The following is a 21,140-nucleotide window of genomic DNA, read 5'->3' on the forward strand; positions in this document are numbered from 1 at the left end:
GGTGCTCAAATGAACATGAAGTCCTTTTCCCTTTTCTGTTTTTTTTTTTTTTTCTTTTGGTAGGCTAGGCTAACAACTCATGCACTCTGTGTAATTCCTTTCTTGTGTATCTTGTGTAATTCCTTTCCTAGGCTGGTCACACTCCAACATAATGCAATCTGAAATTCTTTCTTGTCTCAACTTGTGTTAGCTGACTTGGGGCCTTGCTAGAGGCAGAAACCTTGCAGAGTAAGCACATTTGTGCCTCTCTTGCTACATGCCCTAAAAAAAATTAATAGAGGGAGTTTTTAAGCACTTATTGAAGCTTAAATAGGTATTTTCTTTTGACTTTGGATGTCTAGTGTCACAGCAGTTTAATAACAGAGGATATTCATATGGTTCATTGCTGTCCAGATGAACATAAATGGTGCATCTCTGGGGTGTCTTAGATATGTTTCCCATCTCCTTGTGTGTCTTTATGGAAGTGACATCTTGTGCCTATTATCTTTTTATATGATTTTTCCTTACCCTTAGTTGTGTTTTTAAATTTGTCATTGGTCATGTGTCATCTATTTGTGCTGGTTCCCTTTTCCATGATGTGTTATCTCAGTGTTGCCACTGTGAATGTTCCTAAGAGCTCCTCTTCTGCAATTTGGTTAGGCAGATATAGACACTGTTAATATGTACAGATATAAATTGTGTTTATCTGTATAAGCACAATTTTTTCTCAGGTATCCACAATATTTTGTGGTTTTCTTTCCAGTCATCTTTGCTGTCTATTTCTTTTCCTGGTGGATGCTTTAGAGCAATTAGATCAGGATTATTATACCCTGTGTGGTCAGAGCAGTGAATTCTTTCCCAACCAGTCCTCTATTTTTGATAGCAGCAATTCATGTATGTTATGAAGAAACTTGTGTATGTGAAGGTAAGAAATGTTTTATTTTCATGCATAAAGGCTTTTACATCAAGTGTGGATGTGGCTATTTCCATAGAAGCCTTTGGTAGGTTCTGAGCTCACAGTCAGTTCTTCTTTCAGTGGATATGGTAGGTAGGCAGTAATGGTAAACATGGCCAAGTGTGGTTTTCTTCTTACCAAGGGGAGATGCTAGGTTATTGCTACAGTTAAGTAGAAAAAAAGGGTGATTATTTACAGTCTCTACTGACATTTGCAGCACTTCCTCTCTTGTTATCCTTTCTGGAATCTCTGAAGTGATGTGAGATGCTTGGTGGAGAAGAGGAAAGTTGCACCTGAGCTTGAACTAGACTTTTGTCTCATAGATGCCTCCTGATGTTTAATGGGTTTCTGTGTGCTTTTAGTGGCTGTGTCTTGCTTCAACACCGCAAGTAAATAATAATAAAAGCTTTGAACAATGCTGCTGTTAGAAGAGAAGAAAGGTGAGAAAGGAAGGAGTGTAGTTATTGGTGCATTTGTCTTGCATGTTGATAATGCTGTTTTGCTTGGATTGCTTTAGTTTGGTTGAAATAATTTCTAAATCCAAGGAAGACCAAAACTGGTTCATCTAGACCAGATAGTTCCTCTGAAACTTTAAATATCTGAGCAAAGCAGTTGAGCTCAACTAGAGGTGATTAAAATGTGAAGATTCGTGATATAATGGATCTATTTTCAAGGTGAATTCTTTCTGTTAAGTTTTTTGTACTTATGACCTGTACTTATGTACACTGTAATGTAATGATAGGGGAGTTTATTTCAAGATGAAAGTTAAGTGGCAGTGTGTCTGCTGGTCACATTTGTTGTTGTAGGTCGGATGTTATGACAGATGAAATTGAAAGTGATATTTGACAGCTTTTTATTGTCCGTGTGTTCTTAACTGAGTGTTAGGAAGCCACTAGATGGAGGTGTTACTCTGGTTGTGCAGCTGATGGCTGCTGAGCTGTTTCTTTAAGACCTTCCCTTGGACCTATATGTGAGGAACAGCTGAATATTTCATTTTCACTTCCCCCCTGCCCCCAGCCTTAACTACATTTCTAAAGGAGACTATTATTCAGCCTAAAGAGATGCTTGTAATTTAAAAACTACATTTGTTTAAGAACTTGATTTCTTTGCTTTTGGGTTTGTTGAGGCTGTCATGCTAACAGTTTTTTGCTGAAATTGTACAGAGTAGTGTACAAAATTTTTGGAGAAAGTAGATTTTTTTTTTTTTTCCTTCAAGATTTAGTATCTTGATTGCTTCAAGGACAAACTAAGAGCTTGTAGCTCTCCCTCTTTGCAAAATGTCATGTCCTTTAATCCACATGCACACACACATACATAATATAGACAAGTTAGAAACTTAGAAATGTCTTACTTCCATTAGTAAGACAAAGTCATTAAAGCCACATGGGAAACTGCAGGCACAGTGATGTTGGGTGTTTTCTGTCCTCACTGGAGGATGCAGGATTTGGGATCCTTACTGCTGCTCATCAGTACTTCTGGAGCAAACAGGTGGCTCCAGGAGATGGTGTTATGATCACACAGATGTAGCAAGTAAACTTTGTAGAAAAAAAACCCTAAGGCATTTCATTAATTTTGACTCAGAAATGACCCTTCTACTGTGTCATCTTAAAAAGACCACATGAGACATTTGTAAAGACAACAGTGGTTTGTATTTGTAAAGCTTTTTGTAACTCTTCGGCATACGCTTCCTTTCCCTTGCTATGTAGGCATATGAGTTTTCCTAATAGCCACGCTGGAGTGGGAAAAGGGGAGCTTCTTTTTTCCTTAATAGTCAGCTTTCATTAAGAAGATAAGGTATAATCATTTAAGGACTGGTTAGGAATCTTAAGTCCCATCTCAGACTCTTGAGGCCTCTTACCTTGAGAAAGTGGAAATGAAGATGTTTACTTCTGCATGGGGTGTCTGAGCTCATCTGGCTCCTAGTCTAGCAAGCTAGGAGTGAAACATGCTGGCTCCATGCTGGAGAGCATGCATTTCAAGCTCCCTGGTGGAAATAATGCAGTTTTCCTGTCTGTTCAAGTATGTGGTAAAAATATGTCCCAGTGGTGGTTTGGATGTGTGCCTGCAAGGTGAGTTCTCAGCCCACCTGCATTAGCAGAGGCTCACCTGGTCACACTGACTCTCTGCATCTACCTTCTTGCTCTTCTGTTCTGTTTGCACAATGCCTTTGGATCTGCTGACCTGTTATGGCAGGATGAAGATGTTCTCTGGAAGGTAATATTTTAAGGGAATGGGTGATTGCAGCCATCCCTACAGAGAGGAGGTTGATACCTGTGAGATGTTAAAAAAATCTACCAGGAGACAATTTCATTTTGTATGTACCAGCAACAAAATGCTTGGAGCAGAACTTGAAATTTATTAGAATCTAATTAGTTATTTCACCAGATAACTTCACTGTAGTCTAACTTTATTGGAAGTCTGCTTAGGAAAAGACTGGTTTCTTCAAAAGGTATCACTGGAAAAAACCCACTTTGATGTAATCAAAATGGTCTATTCAGTGCAGGGGTTAGCTAAACTCTGATACTGAGAAATGGAACATCTTTTTCCACTGCTTCCTGTATGTGCTTGGAATATTATAAATTAAAAACTACAGCATACATGCTATGTTAGTGGGGGGGTAAGTGTTTGTTATAAATCTAAGTAGGAGTTTGTAGTACAGGTACTCAATTTGCCAAGTTTGGGAGCAAGTTAAAGAGAAACCAAATGTTCTCACATGCTTTCAAAGCTCTAACATGGTAATATTTTTGGTTTGTTGTATGTGTGATTTATGAGAGAGATTCTAAGGGGCAGTGTGACACCGTTGTATTGCTAAATAAAGCACATGCCCAGTGCTGGCAGCTTTGCAATCTGCAGCATTTCAGTGCTGATATTTTTGGAGGTTGCTGCCTGCAGTCAGTAACCATACCGCAGCCATTCAGCTACTGAAGCCATCCTTTCCACCCATAAGTTCAGATGATTCCCTGGAAGGTCTGAGATTTATCAGATTTTTCTAATGACAGGCCTCATAAGTCAGATTGAAAGATCTCAAATAGCACATGAGTCAAAGCATCAACAGCTTTAAAATGTCACAAGTGGAACAGCTGGTCTTGCTAGGGGAAGGGCTGCTAACTCTGGGACAAGTGTTGTTTTAAAATGAGCAGAAAGGATCAGATTTAAAAAAAAAATAAAACCACTTAGAATTGTTACGATGGGAACTGTGATGTTTTTGGGTTTTTTTGAACATGATTATTCAAATTTGATAGCTTATGAATTGCATTTACACTGAAAATTTGGTGGAAGTGGTTGTCTTATGTTGCCTGAAGGAACAAAAATTAAGCATAGCATCAAATAAATATTAATGATTAACTGTGTTTATTCTTAATTAGACTGTTGAATGCACACACTTGGAAAATCAAAGTGCAGTCCTGCTTTTAGCTTGATTGGGTCTGCTCATCTTACTCTGTATGGTAAACACAGCATTTATTGGGTTATGCCATATTTTGGGGAGCTGCTTTGATGCCCTGTGATCTGTAACCTACACTCACTGTTAGGGTGTGTAGTGCAAGCCCTGATCCTGTGCATTATGAGATCTGATATACAGACTTACTGGTGGCAGGAGATGAAAACAGCCAGCAGATCAAACAGTCCACAACTAAGAAATGACCTTAGCAGCACATTGGCAACCAGCACTAAGGGCTTGGAGACCCACATGGATTAGCTCTGGAGCCCTTTGTATCTCAGATTTCAGAGCTGTAGGTTGAACTAACTGTAAACCATTCTGAATGTTTCACACTTCTGACAGTGACAATACATCAGTGCCCCAATTTTCTGGGAAGATCATTCCTTGTTTAAGATGGGGGGAAAAAAAGGACAATTATTTCCATCACATAATATAGTGTTGATAAAACATGAATTCTGTTTTTGGAGTGACAGAGAATGGATGGGGACTTACTATTTGTTTACTCCTGAAATATTTAAAACATGAAAAATTTACCATTGCTGGATCATTGTGTAAAGAGACATTTACTTTATAAAGTGAAAAATAAGCATAATGTTTTGTATCTTTAAATGTTTTTTAGGTCCCATTTTACTACCTACCTATTTTTGTGTTGTTACGAAATTGTAGCTCTTAAAAAGCAATGCTTACCAGTCATTCTTCTAAGAAACTAGTAAAAATAATACAACAAAAAGATGGAAGAGTGCTGCTGGAGTTGTTTTTTCTGCTTGTATAGTTGCAGCTCTATTCAGAAGCCAGTGTGGCTCTCTTACAACTGAATAACCCCAAGGGTTTCCAAGAACTGAGCAAGCAAGCAAAGAAGAACATGACTATAGATGGGAAAGAACTGACACTTAATCCTGCTTATTTGCTGTGGGACCTCAGCTCTGTCAGTCAGGTGGGTAAATTCTCTTACAGCAGGTAAATGCTACAACATTTTACAACTGCAAACAGAGGCTAACTAGTCAATGACAAGGAACAAGGGATTTTTTCCAGAGGCTTGGAAGTATTAAGAATCAAATATTTATTAGCTTGTCAGAAGATATCACAAGAACACTGTCCAATTCTCAAATAAGTGGGAAAGAAGGATCAAACACTGTGATACTTAAATTAAGTTTTCATGTTCTCTACTAAGTGAAAAATGTTGCCCTCTGCATATATTCTGATAAAGTTGTGTGTAGTAAAGTCCTGAAAGGCTTCACTAAACCTGACTGGCAGATAAGCAGGCTTCTTGTGTGGGGAGATTAGAGGGTTTTTTGAACAAACATGATTGTCTTGTTCCCAATATATTCCTTAAACATTTTTTGCTTTACAGCATCATTTATGCTGAGCAAGGGCTAATGGCTTCTCTTTCAAAAATGTTGAAGTCCTGAAATACAGAGAGATGTCTGTAAGGAAAGGAGGTTTACTTTAAATGCTTTTGGTACAATGAAGGATGTTCGGTTTAAGAACAGGAAATTAAATAACAAGGTGTCTGTTTCAAGATAAGATATTCTTTAGTCTTTGGGTTTTTCCTTGTGGTGGAATTTAATTTTTAATGGTAAATGTCAAGTGGCATGGTTAGTGTGCCCACTCCTGAAAAGCTTGTTGTCTGTCTTCGTATCCTGTGACCCGGGCTTTTGGGGAATTCTTCCTGGTTAATACCAACCCTGAGCTCAAACTTTATATTTCTCCATGTTGAAATTGGGGTTAATTTTGTGAGTAGGTACCTAGCCAATGGCTGCTGGTGCTGCTAAAATGTTTTCAGTCATTACTCTTTTGTGAATGTGAAAGCTGTGTTACTGTACATATTAGAAAACTTCTGTACAGTGTGTAGAATCTGCAGCGAAAATGGTAATTATTAAGCATTCAACTATTTTCTTGAATTTTCTGTTTCATTTGGGCTTTAGAAAAGTTCTTTTTAGGCAGCCTTACTTGTTGGTTTTAGGAGAAGTCATTTAGCTTTCATAAAAGTGAAAAGAAGCATGTTCCAGTGTCATAAACTTAATTTTGTTACCTAACTGATAAGTTTCTAACTGAACAGTTTTCTATTTAATAAAAATATATGGAAACATTTGGCTATTTGATAATGAATATTAGGCTAAGTTCTGTTAATTTTCTCCTGCTTAGATTCTTTCAAATAATAGAGCAGGGGATAATTGAAGAGCAGCTACATCATGACACTTCCAGTATATCTATATTAGGTGACATTTATATACAGCTCATGATGCAATGAACTTGAAACTGGATTTCTGAAAGGTGATGTTACTGGTTTGAAATGCAGGAGGGGGTGTTTTTTCTGCTTCATTCTTCAAGAACTTCTTTCAGCATGGTCAGCAGACATCCTAATGATACCAGGTGCTCAGCCAATGATGTCAGAACACTGTATTGTTCACCTCGATAATTTGGAAGAATATGATTCTTTATAAAAATAATGATCATTATCAACGTGCTTTTTATTTTTGAATTTCCAAGTCCTGAGTGCTTATGCACCCATATGCCAAAGCACAGTGTCCTTACCTAGCTGGATCAGAACTTTAGTGCCCTATTTAAAACCTAAGAAAATATTTTTTTTTTCTTTTTGTAGTCCAAGCAGGATGAAGATGTCTCTGCCAGCCGCTTCGAGGACAACGAGGAGCTGCGCTACTCCTTGCGGTCGATAGAGAGGCACGCGCCCTGGGTGCGGCACATCTTCATCGTCACCAACGGGCAGATCCCTTCCTGGCTTAACCTGGATAATCCTCGCATAACTATAGTCACACACCAGGTAGAATTCAACAGCACTGCCACTCTGAAAGGGCCAGCAAAGATATCCTGTTTGATTTGAAATGCAGTTATTTGGATGAAGGTGACAGCCTCTTCCCTCTCTCACCCGTGGTCTTATCATGTATATCCTTCTATTTGGGCTGAACAGATAGCTGAACATATATCAACCCTGTATTTAGTACACTCTTTCAAATATTGAACCTTCAGCTAACATATACCCATGTCTAATTTCCTTAGAGAGTCTATTTATAAAAACCTGGGGAGAAGAAAATGGAATCTGAATCTGTAAGCAGTCTCTCAGAACCAGTAATAACCTAATACGCTTGTGTTGAGACAGGATGGATTATAATTACTGGAACTAGGAAGATGGCTACAAAAAAAGTAGCTATGCATTCTCGAAATGTTATTTAAAAAGGGAAGAGAGGTCCTTCAAGCTTCCTGAATAAGTGAAACCAAATCCTCTAGGAGCATGTTAGAAATTGAGGAGTACTTCTGGTATCTGAACATGCCATAGGAATTCTGCACAATCAAAGTGCTAAAGAGCTACTTATTCAACTTGTTCTGCTGTCTACTGGTGAAGTTACTTGAATAAGATGGAGCAATCCTAACTTTTTGAATGCTGTGACAGGTTCAGTTTGCTAGAAATTTTGTGCAGCCTGAAATTAATGAGAATTATAAATGTGTACTCTGAGCCTGGTCCAGTACTCACTGAAAGGAGTGTGTGAAAATTTGTGACTTCGTGAGCAATCAGGTGCAATTTCTTAGTTAAGCAGAAGAACTAAAAATGGTTTTGTGTGGGAAAAAAAGTAGTTATTCAAGTATTCTTTTCCTTTGCTTTAATATCTTTTTACTTTTGCATTTATCCTCATTCTTGCTATTTTTTTTTTAGTAAATAACTATCAAGTATTTGTGCACCTGACTGAAACAGTTTTTGGTTATTGGGGATTTTCTTGTTTCAGGAAATATTTCAGAATGTGAGTCACTTGCCTACCTTCAGTTCACCAGCTATTGAAAGTCATATTCATCGTATCAGTGGCCTTTCTCAGAAGTTTATTTATCTCAATGATGATGTTATGTTTGGGAAGGATGTTTGGCCTGATGATTTTTACAGTCACTCTAAAGGTCAAAAGGTAAGCGTTTATGACAAGATATTTTAGCAGAAGTACAATTTTTCTTCTGTAATGATAAAAGTGAAAAGAATGCTACTTTGAAAAGGAGAGCATTAACTCCCCCTTTTATTTCTAAAGGTTCACTGTTCTTAACTAGAGAACTGTTGGCTAAGGTTCAGGGTGTGGAAGGCTCTTCTCTGTATTAATATGTATGCTTTTTCATGTTCACTTCTACATTTGGGTGATTATAGTGGTTCCTCTGTCAGGATTCACTTTAGTTTCAGTGTTATTCTCTAATTCTCTTACTTCCTGTTGGAGCACTGGTAAGACTGATGTGGTGTTTGGCAGTTGCCAGTCCTCCTTCCTTGCAATTTTTTTTTTGGTGGGAAATACTCAAACAAGAATTGTCTTTTCTGTGGGAACACTGAGGTCAGATGACATTTAAACTGGTCCTAAGTTTACCATTAATTGCCTCTGTTTAGACACCCATAATATCTTTGCCCAATTTGTATATAATCATACATATGTATGTATGTATATATATACTCAATGTATATAATTGCTAAAATAATATATATTGTTCCAGGTTTATGAATGTAAATTAATTTAGTCTTTCAGTAAACCCATTGTCAACAACTGGGATTTAAGCAAGGAAAACAGGCTGAGGAAACATTAGCAATAGTTATGCATAAACACTCTGGCTGCCAGCAGGGTTTTCATCCATTAGCTTGATCTACAAGAGTGACATGGAGGAAAAAAATGAGGATTTATGTATTATTCTTTCTATTAAAGCAGTGGGTACACAAGGCACCAGAGACCAATGAATTAAACATTTTATGCAGGCAGATGTGCATAAAATACACACAAATACAGAAGGGCAAAATTAGTTTAAGCTACATTAAAATAACTGTTTCGGTGCCTGGGGATGTTAGGAGGCTTTTAGTTGTTTTAAATCTCTAAGAATGGAGACATATAACTTCAAAACCATATTGTTACAGCATTTGTATTGTTCTTTAGTTATTCATCCCAGTTGTGATGATGAAGTCAGCTTAGGTGCAGTGTTGTTTGTGATAACCTGATCAGCAAGTATAACTGTAGGAAGATGTGCTGTTAAAATCTTGAAACAATAAATTCTAAAGGAGAATATGTGGGGTTTTTAATGCCTCCTCAGTTGAAAGAACACACACATGCACACTTTTTTTTTTTATCCTGCCAATTCTTAGGATTATTTAAGTCATAGAGGATGAGATGCTTCAGGGATTATGTTCAACATGTGCTGCTCATCTCATGACTAGTTAGTAATGAAGAAACATTTTGAGTCAGGAGAATGAGTGAACTGCAGAGCTATTTCAGAGTTTAAGTTCACCCTTCCTATCTGACAAAAGAGAAGATATTCATTTTTAATTGGGATGTGGTTTGCAGAAGTAGATTTGGGAAGTTCTACTTTCCAATTCTGCCTGTTGCTGCTTTGTTCTGCCTGTTTGGCCTTGCGTAATCTTCAGTTCTTCCTTCCTTTTGAAAGGGATAACATTTGCTTTACAGAAAATGGAGTTTAAATTCTATTTACAAAGTTCTGTGAAATCTTAAGGCACTGCACACAGGGAGACATTACTGTAAATCTCCATATTCAAAGAAACAAGCTCAGTTGACTTCAATTTGCCAGTCATTGTCTCAGACTTTGATGTTGTTTCAGGTGTACTTGACTTGGCCTGTGCCAAACTGTGCTGAGGGATGTCCTGGCTCATGGATTAAAGATGGTTACTGTGATAAAGCCTGTAATAACTCAGCATGTGATTGGGATGGAGGTGATTGCATTGGTAAGACAGCAATGTTGAATTTAGGAAAAGCGAGCTGTTTGTTTTTCCTTACAGGAATAATTCTGTAATTTGCCTTTTTCATATAACTGCAGTATTTGCCTCCTTTAGTAATAAAAAAAAGTTGACTTACAGATTAGAACCTTATTTATTGCAAACTACAAATTTCTATGGAGAATGACAGGAAATAATAAGGCATAGGATAATCTTTCTTTAGGTATCAAATTTGACTAGCTGAATGGAGGAGTTTTGAAATTTTAATTATTATATATTAATATGCTAAATATATTAAGCATATTAATATATACGATTTATATATTAATTATTATAATTATATATAATTACACATCATATATAATAATATACAAAATACTTATATTATTTTATATTAATATCCAATAATCACTATATTATAAATATTATATATAAAATTATATATAATATATATAATCTTTATATTGTTATATAATATTATTGTATAACATTATATATAATATATATTATATTATATATATATATAATTGTTATATATATTATATATAATTGTTATATGTAATATTTATAATATAGTTATATATATTATATATAACAACCATATATAACAATATTTTATATAAATATTCTATAGATAAGATAAAGAATATTTATTTATATTATTTGTATTATATTAATAATTGATGTATTAATATAATAACTTATTTATTAATATACCAAGTATTATATACTTGGGCTCCTAATCCATATAATGGATTGTGAAGCTGCCCTATTAGTTCCTGGACCAAATTTTCAGGACTGCAGTGTAATAAAATGAAGTGGTACTCCCAAATTGAGGAAGTGATGCCTTTCTAGGAGACTGCAAAATCAAGACTGCAAGCACAAGGAGTAGTAAATCAGTTTTCTGCCTGCATTTTTGAAGTTAAGATATGTTGGCACTTGGGAAACAAGTGAAAAGGTTATCCTAAGCTTCTACTCCAAGTTTAAAATCTATAGTATGCACAAACTCTCAGAAGTCTAGTTAGGCTTTGCCCCTTTTTAATTCCATTGATGATTGTTTAGCCTTCAGTCTAGCTTTAACATGGTGGCTTTAGTGTGCCTTTCTTCAGTAATGTGAAATTCTTCCTCTGGTGGGTGTTTTGTTCCCTTTTCTCTAGGTAACAGTGGGGGTAATCGCTATGTTGCTGGTGGAGGAGCAGTTGGAGGTATTGGCAATGGCCCGCCATGGCAGTTTGGAGCAGGAATCAGTGGTGTTTCATACTGTAACCAAGGCTGTGCCAATTCCTGGCTAGCAGACAAATTCTGTGATCAGGCCTGCAATGTCCTCTCTTGTGGATTTGATGCTGGTGACTGTGGCCAGGGTATGTAAAAAGCATTGCTGGTGAGCTTCCTGTGGGGATTCTCTTGAAGTGCCTGACCTTTCCTGGTTCATCATTACTTTCAGACTGTACAATGTCTGTACAAGATGTCCTGTACAAGCATCTTTACCTAAGGACAGTTGAATTGATTAAGCCTGCAGCAGTTAAGAGGTTTCAAGAACCTTTCTAATGCTGACAGTGTGAGTTCAAGTCAGGCTCTGGGCTCTTGCCAAAGGCTGCTTTGAGTCACAAGTGAACTTGTCTGAAGTTCATTTGGATATGAAAGATTAGCAAGGAGTGAATAAAGTGATTTAAAGTGCTGTCTGGTGAATGCAGAAGAAGATTTTTCCTCTTTGGAAGAGCTCCTCTGTGTTTCAGCTGGGACAAATGTGTTTCTGGTGATTCTATTGCTAGCAATGAGGTTTTGTTCCTCTGGGAGATGACAGATAATCTGTGTTCTGATGTGAGAGGGAAAAGTTCCTTTCAACCTATCTGATTTTGAAAAATTCAAATCAAGATGCAGCACTGCAGCAGTGAACTCCAGCTGTTATTACATTACTCTCCTAAAATGTGGCAGAAATGTAATTGGGGCAAGTTGCTTATGACTGATACATAATTTTAAGTGAGGTGATAATAAGACACTTTAGGCTCTTCAAGTAGAGATTGAAAGAGTGGTGAATTATCCTGGCTTTTAGAATTAGCATGGGAGTGTCTGGTAGCATTACATATCTGAATATGTTCTAGTCATCCGTTACTGAAGATAAGTGAGCAAGAAGTTGGAAACTAGAATAAGTGTTCTTTCACAAAGCTGTCTCCCTGTTAATATAGTGACTGTAGCTGGATATATTACTGTTTTTAAAAAGAGTGAAAGATAAATGTTATGCTGAAAATTGACAGAAATTTGTTTTGTTTGTTTTTTGGGTTTTGTTTTTTTTTTTCCAGATCACTTTGAGGAGATGTACAAGGTGATGCTTCAGCTTAATCAGACCTACTATGTTATTCCCAAAGGTGAATGTCTGCCCTACTTCAGCTTCAGTGAAATAGCCAAGAAAGGAGTTGAGGGTTCATACAGTGATAATCCAATTATCCGACATGCTTCAGTTGCTAACAAATGGAAAACTATCCACCTAATCATGCATGGTGGCATGAACACAACTGTGATCTATTTTAACCTTACATTCCTAAATAAAAATGATGAAGAGTTTAAAATGCAAATAGCTGTTGAAGTTGATACTAGGGAGGAACCAAAGCAAAACACAACTTCCATGCAAAAATCTGACTCAGATTTTAAAAGTGTAACTTCAGTACCAGAAGCTGAAATGATATTTGAGGATATTCCAGAAGAAAAACGCTTTCCAAGAGTCAGGAGACGTAAAAATGGCACAAAAGAGAGTGTACCTGAAGAGTTGATAATCCCATCAGTAAATGTGTCTCTTCTTCCTGAAGATGTCCAACTAGAACTGCAGAAACTGGACTTAAAACTCCTAAATGGTGATATAACTCAGAAAGGATATAACCTATCCAAGGCTGCTCTCCTGAGACCTTTCCACTTTTTAAGCACAGCAAATAGTATTGTAGGCCAGGAAAAAAAGGGCATGCATAATCATTCAGAAGATCAGAAGAACGAGAGCAGCTGGGAGAAACCTTATAAAGATGTAAATGATGACAAAATAAAAAGAGTGAAAACAAAGGAAGAAGTTCCTTCGAGGCTTATGGGAGCAAAGGGGACTGTTGTGACAATGAGCACAAATAAACATATTTATAAAGTACAACCTAAAGCCACACTTCCATCCCAGAGCATGGGGAAAAGAAATGAAACTAGAGAAAAAGTATTGAATGCATTCATATTAAGGGAAACACAGAAATCAAAACATACTGGGAATTTGAATACTGGAGAAGACACACAGGGGATGGAAGGAATAAAAGAGCATGAGCAGGTGGATGCAAATATGAGGGAGGGGCCAGTGGGAAGAAAATTACAGTCTTATGCTGGAAGTTACCAAGGCTTTTTGCCATGGGAGAAAAAGAAGTATTTCCAGGACCTTCTTGATGTGAGTATCTTAATGTCATTCCTTACTGGAATAGTTGCATCTTTCTGCATTTATTGGAATATTGTTCATATGATTTATACATTTGAAATGTGCTTTGCTTTTGAGGCAAATGCTGGGATTTTTTTTTGAAAGGTACCTTTCACATAAAATGTGACTTGTTTATGATCTGGGCCTCTCTTAGCTAGGTGGTAAAAGCCAAATAACTAATTTGTTCTCTTTCTACTACCTTTTCTTGGTCAAATTCATTTTTTGTTTGTTGTATGTGGTCACAGGGCTATTGCTCAGACACATAGCACTATAACAGGTAAATTTTGTTTTGATTGCATTTATGCAATTATGGATTCAGGTTTAAAAAATGCAGAGAATAGGTATAATGATAAATAATTAAATTCTAATAGTTAAATTGAAAGTCTGCAAATAAACTGCTTATCTAGATTGTGTCAAGAAAATGTATAGGAAATTTCCTCTGCTTCCATCCCAAGTTTTTTGGCAGTTTTGAAAAGCTCTAGAAGACAAGATATTGCACTTCACTTGGTAGCAGCTGCTTCACCCTATTTCACATAGAAAAGGGCTGTGTTTTAAAAATACCCTCCATGTTTATCTGAGATTGAATTCTGCAAGAAGAATCTTTATATTCATAGGATTTCAGTTTATCAAATATGGATGAATAATCTGCAAAAAAAGGCAGTATTAGAAATAAATCTGATGACAAATAGAGCCCTAAGTGTGTGTGAGGTGTCAGAGCACAAATATTATGGGAAGCCTTTTATAGAGTAGTTTACCTAAAGTATGAAAGCTTTAAGGGAAACTTTCTTTTATTGCTTTTTAAAGGAAGATCTAAGAACTATGAAGAAAAACATTAAAAAATTCTCTTACCAGTTTCAGGTATTGAAAAGTTGGCAGCTGGCTAAAATATCATTTTTTCTGTGTCTAGCGTTTTCTGACTTTTTCAGTAATGTAACCTAGATTTATGTCTGTCCTGCTCTTTAGGAAGAAGAGTCATTACTCAAACAAATGTCATACTTTACTGAAGGTAAACATTTTGGAAGGCAGCTGAAAGATACATTTGCTGATTCCCTTCGATATGTCAATAAGCTGTTAAACAGCAAGTTTGGATTTACATCTCGCAAAGTCCCTGCTCATATGCCTCACATGATTGACCGTACTGTTATGCAAGAGCTCCAGGATATGTGAGTGTGCTTTTGCTTGGAAAAACGTCAAACTGTGGGAAATTCCACCTTTCTGTTGCTTTGCTGTAGCCATTTCCAGTGTGCTAATGGCTACTGATAAAAATTATATTTTGGAAAAGGAAAAAAGAAATTTATTACAGCATGATAGTTGGGATACAATGAGATTTTGCAATTCTGGATAAGACTTTATTTTTAGGTAAGGAATGTTTTCTTCAAGAAATTAGAGTGCTAAATGAGTTTTCATTCTAATCTAGGTTTCCTGAGGAGTTTGACAAGACATCATTTCACAAAGTGCGTCACTCTGAAGATATGCAGTTTGCTTTTTCATATTTCTACTATCTTATGAGTGCAGTTCAGCCACTGAACATTTCTCAGATCTTTGATGAGGTTGATACAGACCAGTCAGGCATCTTGTCTGACCGAGAGATTCGCACACTGGCCACGAGGATCCATGAACTGCCATTAAGTTTGCAGGTACTCTTTCCTTGCTGATTAACTTTTAGAACAACTTCAAGTCTTATCCTTGCTTGTAGCATCAGTAACATTTGGCAATTTTAAAATATTACCTGGAAAATATAGCATTGTGTTCTAATTATCATTGTTTGGTTGTTTTTTCTGTGGAGCTTTTGATTCCAGGAGAGTAAAGTATGCAGCTTCAGAAAAATGGCTCACTGCTGTCTAAGTTCAAGAAAACAGTGTGAGTTTGTAAAAAAAAAAAAGTTCACTGCCAATAGTTGGATCTTGCTGTGCTTACTGTAGTTTCTGCACATAGTAAAAGATAATTCTTGCCCTGAGCAACTTGTGGTCTAAAGAAAGAACTGAGAAAAAGGATAGCAAGGAAGTCTTACTAGTAAATAGTGTGGATAATGTACAAAGACTCATGCTTCTGTTCTTCTAGCAACCTCATAAACAGAGACACTGTTTTTGCAGGACTTGCATTCTTAAATATACCAGTAGAGAGAAAAGTGTGCTGTTTTTTCTTTACAGAGAGGAAATGATTCAAACCAATGAAACAATTTGTTTGTGACACAGGGCTCAAAATCGTTGGCATAGTTGGAATACAGCTCTGCTTTAGTGCATTCCTGGCCTGTACCTTAATCAGAAAATCTTCCTGTCCTTGCAGTTAACTTTTCTGTTTGCTTGCCTGATTTGGGATTTAATGTGCCAGTGTTGATTTTGGAACTCTGTACTGTCCTGAAATTATTAGTAAAGGTGTGCTCTTAATTTTAAATGAAAATGACATTAAGTCATACCCTATCTGGTCTCAATTAAACTCTGTACTGAGCATTTGCTTTACTTTATAGGGAGTCCCACTGACTTAGCAGTTACTGAAATGGGATCTGCTGAATATTAAGTCTTCTGTGGACAGTAGCATGGAAACGTAGCTAACATGAAATACATTTGTGCACCCTGCATTTTTAGAACTATGTCACTGAGAGAATCATTAGGATTTTAAATTATTTTTCCCCTCTTTTTTTCTGTTAGGATTTGACAGGTCTAGAACAAATGCTAATAAATTGCTCTAAGGCTCTCCCTGCCAACATCACTCAGATCCATGTTATTCCTCCAACTCAGGAAGCATATTATGATCCAAACCTGGTAAGAAACATTGATCTTAAAAGGTGCTTATTTTCTTTCTTGAGTGTGTATTTACTTTACTTTAAAAACTGGTTTGATTTCTAGAAGGAAAGTATTTACAGAAATTAACTGCTTAGTATGTACATGAAGTATTACAAAATGAAAATTTTACAGGATGCTTCCTAACTTACTAACCCTTAATTTTCTTTAAAAGCAGAGAAAAGCTGAGATTTAGGATGTTATTATAATTGGGATTTAAAGTCATCCTTGTTAAGAAAATTTGCTGTTGCAAATGAAAAAGACAGTAAGCCCAACACCTCTCTGACTAGAACTTCCTTTAATAGGTTTTTATCTGAATTATAACCCATTCAAAAAACACCCTAAAATCCAAAAATCTCTGTTGTATTTTACGGAGAATGATGTTGCAATGTTTTTGCTAAAAAATAATTTGTAAAATAGGAAACTGTGATGTTACACACCATTATTGTTTTGTTTTTTCCCCTCCACAGTTGATAAAAAAGCTATAACTTTTGATTCCAGGAGAGTAAAGTATGCAGGCCCCTCTAGCTGTAATACAAGCTTTCTTACAAAGTACACCTTTATAACACTGTGTAATCTTCAGTAACCCATAATCTAAACAGTGTTTTCTTCCAGCCTCCAGTGACCAAAAACCTAGTGACTAATTGCAAACCTGTGACTGACAAGATTCGTAAGGCTTACAAGGACAAAAACAAATACAGGTATGTTGTGGCAGTTCTGTGAAAAGGATGCTTTGTGTTGTAAAGCCATAGGAGGAGGGATGCATACACACATAACCCAGGACTGCATGTGTGTGCTAACAAGGCTTAGCTCAACCTATTTTAGCAGTGGAACTAAAGAAACATACTGTTGTTAACTTAAGTATGTTTCATTGTGTAGAGTGATGTGGGTTTTTTCATATTTTGCTTAGTGGACTAAATACTTCCATGTTACTTTGTGTCATCTTGGGTCATTTCCTCATTTGTGCTGTACAACAGTAAGCCAGAGTATGTTTGGGTGGCTAGAGAGTGAATGCAGTTCATGTGGCATATCAAGAAGGAAGCAGCCTTCCTGTACCTAGAAGTTGTAAATCTACTTCATCCTTCCTTCTACTGAAGCTTAAAAAAAAAAAAAAATAGAAGAAAGAAGCATTTTAGTTTTAACTACCTTCTACATTTCCTGTGGGATGGGGGAGTGACACTGGTGTGTGCTTTGTAAGTGGAGGAGGGTCTCAGGTGAGACTTGAAGCCTTCAGGATACTTTCTTACATTAAGATAAGTGAATTGAAAAATATAAGTGTGGTATCTACCACTAGTAAGATTGTTTACCTGGAATCAATTATATGCTTTGTCTTAGAATTCAGATCTATGATTGATAGGTAACCACCTATCTAATAAATCTACACAGAAGTGGTTCTATGCAAGAGCATTAGCTGAAAAATTTAAATGTATCAATAGAAAGCAAATGGCAAATTTTAATGAAGGTTGGCCAGTCAGGTCAGAAATGTTGCTCAATAGTATGAAATACAAGATTGATATTTACTGAACCAGACTTTAGGCTGTTTTATTAATGTATAAATATTATTTCAACAATAAGGTTTGAAATCATGGGAGAAGAGGAAATTGCCTTCAAAATGATTCGCACAAATGTCTCTCACGTAGTTGGTCAGCTGGATGACATACGGAAAAATCCCAGGTATGCTGTTTTGTGATTTGTGTGAAGTTGTGAGATGGTTTTAATTTTCTGATTTGACTCTTTCAACTTTTTTTTTTGGTATTTAAAATATAATTTATTAACATATATTTCTAAACTGTGTGTTACAGGGTAAGACAAATTTGAACCAAAAGTATTTAAGTATTTCTGATTTTTTCTTTCTGACTGAAGCTGACTCATCTCTCTCTTATGCCAGGGGCTATCTCAATAATTTATTACATTTTTATTTACCTAAAATCTTTGAAAACTTAGAAACTTCAGCTATTTTTAAAGCTTTCCTTTTTGCTGTTCTAGAGGGCATACCATTTATATTTCAGGCAATTTTATTTTAAAGGAAGAACTTTTTGACCTGCTTTATGCAGGTATTCTACACTAGGAATTAGCTGTGGGTTTTTTTGGTACTAAATCAGTTTTGCATATTGATTGTGCTTTCAAGCTCTTTTACTACATGGAAAGAATCTTGCTTCTGTCTTCAGAAAACCAGTTTTCTGCCAGTTTAATGAGTTTGGCTGCAAGAAGAGGTGTGACAAGTGGCAAAAGGCAGAGCAAGGAGGAAAGTAGAACCAGGTACCTTGGGCCAGGCAAAGTGAAGCCTCTTTGGGTCACAGAAAACTGTTGGGTAATCTCAGCTGCCTGTAAAGCTATAGCATAATTTGCATTTGTGGATAAAGAGTAGATTCCTACTTTCCTCTCAACATTTTTGCAGGGTTATTTACTCAGAAAGGGAAATGCTAGTCTTGAGGCATTTTACAGCTGAAGGAAGTTTGTATCTATTGCTATTCTTTCAAAGAGTGCCTTCTGGCTACATAACTCCTGCGTTCTAGTAGCCACAATGATCCATTTTAAAAGAACAGCAGGCAGTGCTCTAGCTCATCCTGCTGCTTTCTTTTCTGTCTGTATTTCTTTGTCCGCTGTCTACAAGTTGGTTTTTTTAAAGTTAGGGGTGATTTCAAGTCTTGTGAGGCTCGGAGAGGCCTGAGCAACATAAGTTTCTCACCTTCACAAAGTGTTCACAAAGTGAGAAGGAGTTGATTACCTGGGCTCTATTCCTGTGAAGAACAGTGCAGTACTGTAGCCTTACCTTGTTAACAAAGGAGAGCTGGCACAGTTATGTAGGCATGCCATTTCCTTCTCTTTGCCATGTTTTACTTGCAACAAACCACTAATTATAACCCGTCTCTAAAAGCAGGTTTTTAGTGCTTGTCTTGGAATGAACTAAAAGTGTCATTCACTTACTGATCTCCCAGAAATGTTTGGTTTATACCCTTAAGGCAAAGTGAACATTAATTGTCTGGGCATTAATTCTGCAATATCCGAAGAAATATCATGTTTGGTTTCTTTTGGATGAATTTAAACAGTCTTTCCATTAGCAATGGGCTAATATCTTCATCAGTCCTGTACTTTGCTGTGTGTAGCTATCTCAGTCTGTAAGCAGTATCTCTTTTCCATGAAGCTAAACAGGAATATACACTCTAGGAATACAGCTACTGCATTCCCAGGGCTAATGAGCTGCCAGTCCAAGGGACAAGGTCAGGGATAGTCCAGAGTTAACTCCCAAAATGCTTAGAGTGTAGCCATGATTGCCATAACCAGCTGCTTTGCACAGTATTATTTGATACAGGAGATACAGCCTGCTTGTTTTTGGAGAGCCATATTTTATCTTCTCAGATGTAGCAATTTGAATGCCTGGTTGTGCCCTGCATGTAATTGTCTAGAGCAAGGTGACCAATTATGCCAGATGCAGTACCTTGCCCCATTCAGTGCTAATTCCTTGTGTAGGCTCATAGACAAGCTCCAGAGCTCTGCTTATTTCCAGATTCCTGTACAAGTCTGAGCTTTGCTCTTTGGGGGAGAATACAGCTGACCAGAACTGCTTATTTACAAAGGTTAGCAGTGACAAGGCACATGTCATCAGATTTGATTTCTGCCTCCGGGGAAAATGTAGGAGTCTTGTATCTCACAATATAAATAAAGCACACAGCCTTGCCCAAATGTGGGAAGGGGGATTTTTGTTGTCAAGCACCAGGTCAGGGTGGCCAAGAGTACATAGCAGGCCAGCACACTAGCTGCTGCTTTAGTTTCAGTTATATAAATTGTCTGTGATTCAACAGATCAATTTATAGAATGTTCTCAGTAAACTAAAGCCTAGGCACCAAGCTTTGCCCTCTCTTATACAATCTAATATAGTTATGTTGATTTTGTCTAAAGAATTCAGCATGCACACTAAAATATTAATAATTTACTATGTTTTCCTCCTACAGTGGAGCTCACTTTGTTATTTAAGAGACTTTACTCATGATAATTTAAAAGTATAAAAACCCTTACCCAGAGATTAATGCTGTGTTCAATGGACTCTGGGATGGTGCACACTCTAGTGCCCATTAGATGGCAGCATTACATAATTAGAATGTGGCCTGTACTGGATTCTTCTGAGGTTTTGACTTGCTGTCAATCCCAGTCCTTGTAGAATTAAAATGAAAATAATTTAAAATAATGCAACAATAAAAAATATGTCTGTTGGGTTTTAAAATGATATGGCGTCAATTTTGTTTTAAACGATTATTTTATTGGTTTGGCAATGCCTTTCCCATGTTATCAAGGAAATATTCTAATAAAGGTCATCTTGTTTCCTAGAAAATTCGTTTGCCTAAATGACAATATTGATCACAATCATAAGGATGCACAAACAGTGAAAGCAGTGCTTAGAGATTTTTATGAGTCCATGTTTCCCATCCCTTCCCAATTTGAACTGCCAAGGGAATATCGGAATCGTTTCCTTCACATGCATGAACTCCAAGAATGGTATGTACCACAAGTTCTTTTCAAGTTATTCTAGTGCAGTAATATATAATTACCTAAGATACTCTTAACAAGCTGGTTTTCCCCCAGTATTGTCATGAAAGATTTAACAGTGAAAATAGCAGGGTGAGATTTGAATGGACTAAAATATGAGATCTGCAAGATTTGGGTTTTTCCAGTGCTTAAATAGTCATCAATATTTTCTAGGTTCCTAACCTACTACAAACAAAAGTTGTTGGTTTGTTCCTTTTGTGTGTGTTTTTTTTTTTTTTTTAAATAAACCAGGAATTCTAGCTTTCTTTAAATGTAAAAAAACCCCAAACCATTACTATATTTCTGACTAAGTGATTTTTTTCAATCTG

At 36.6% G+C, this 21,140-nt stretch overlaps 1 protein-coding gene across 3 annotated transcripts in view; it reads left to right on the forward strand.

Moving 5' to 3' along the window:
- GNPTAB (N-acetylglucosamine-1-phosphate transferase subunits alpha and beta) overlaps positions 1-21,140 on the forward strand; it is a 40,596-nt gene that overhangs the window by 15,846 nt on the left and 3,610 nt on the right. For all 3 annotated transcript variants that reach the window (XM_058804681.1, XM_058804680.1, XM_058804682.1), the window contains exons 8-19: positions 5,146-5,307; positions 6,976-7,155; positions 8,114-8,284; positions 9,957-10,080; positions 11,229-11,432; positions 12,372-13,480; positions 14,471-14,670; positions 14,925-15,144; positions 16,156-16,269; positions 16,903-16,988; positions 17,863-17,961; positions 20,614-20,781. In XM_058804681.1, coding sequence (XP_058660664.1) covers positions 5,146-5,307; positions 6,976-7,155; positions 8,114-8,284; positions 9,957-10,080; positions 11,229-11,432; positions 12,372-13,480; positions 14,471-14,670; positions 14,925-15,144; positions 16,156-16,269; positions 16,903-16,988; positions 17,863-17,961; positions 20,614-20,781 — 2,837 coding nt within the window. The remainder of the gene's footprint in view (positions 1-5,145; positions 5,308-6,975; positions 7,156-8,113; positions 8,285-9,956; positions 10,081-11,228; positions 11,433-12,371; positions 13,481-14,470; positions 14,671-14,924; positions 15,145-16,155; positions 16,270-16,902; positions 16,989-17,862; positions 17,962-20,613; positions 20,782-21,140) is intronic.

The sequence above is a fragment of the Ammospiza caudacuta genome, chromosome 5, assembly GCF_027887145.1.
Source record: "Ammospiza caudacuta isolate bAmmCau1 chromosome 5, bAmmCau1.pri, whole genome shotgun sequence".
Lineage (NCBI taxonomy): Eukaryota > Metazoa > Chordata > Aves > Passeriformes > Passerellidae > Ammospiza > Ammospiza caudacuta.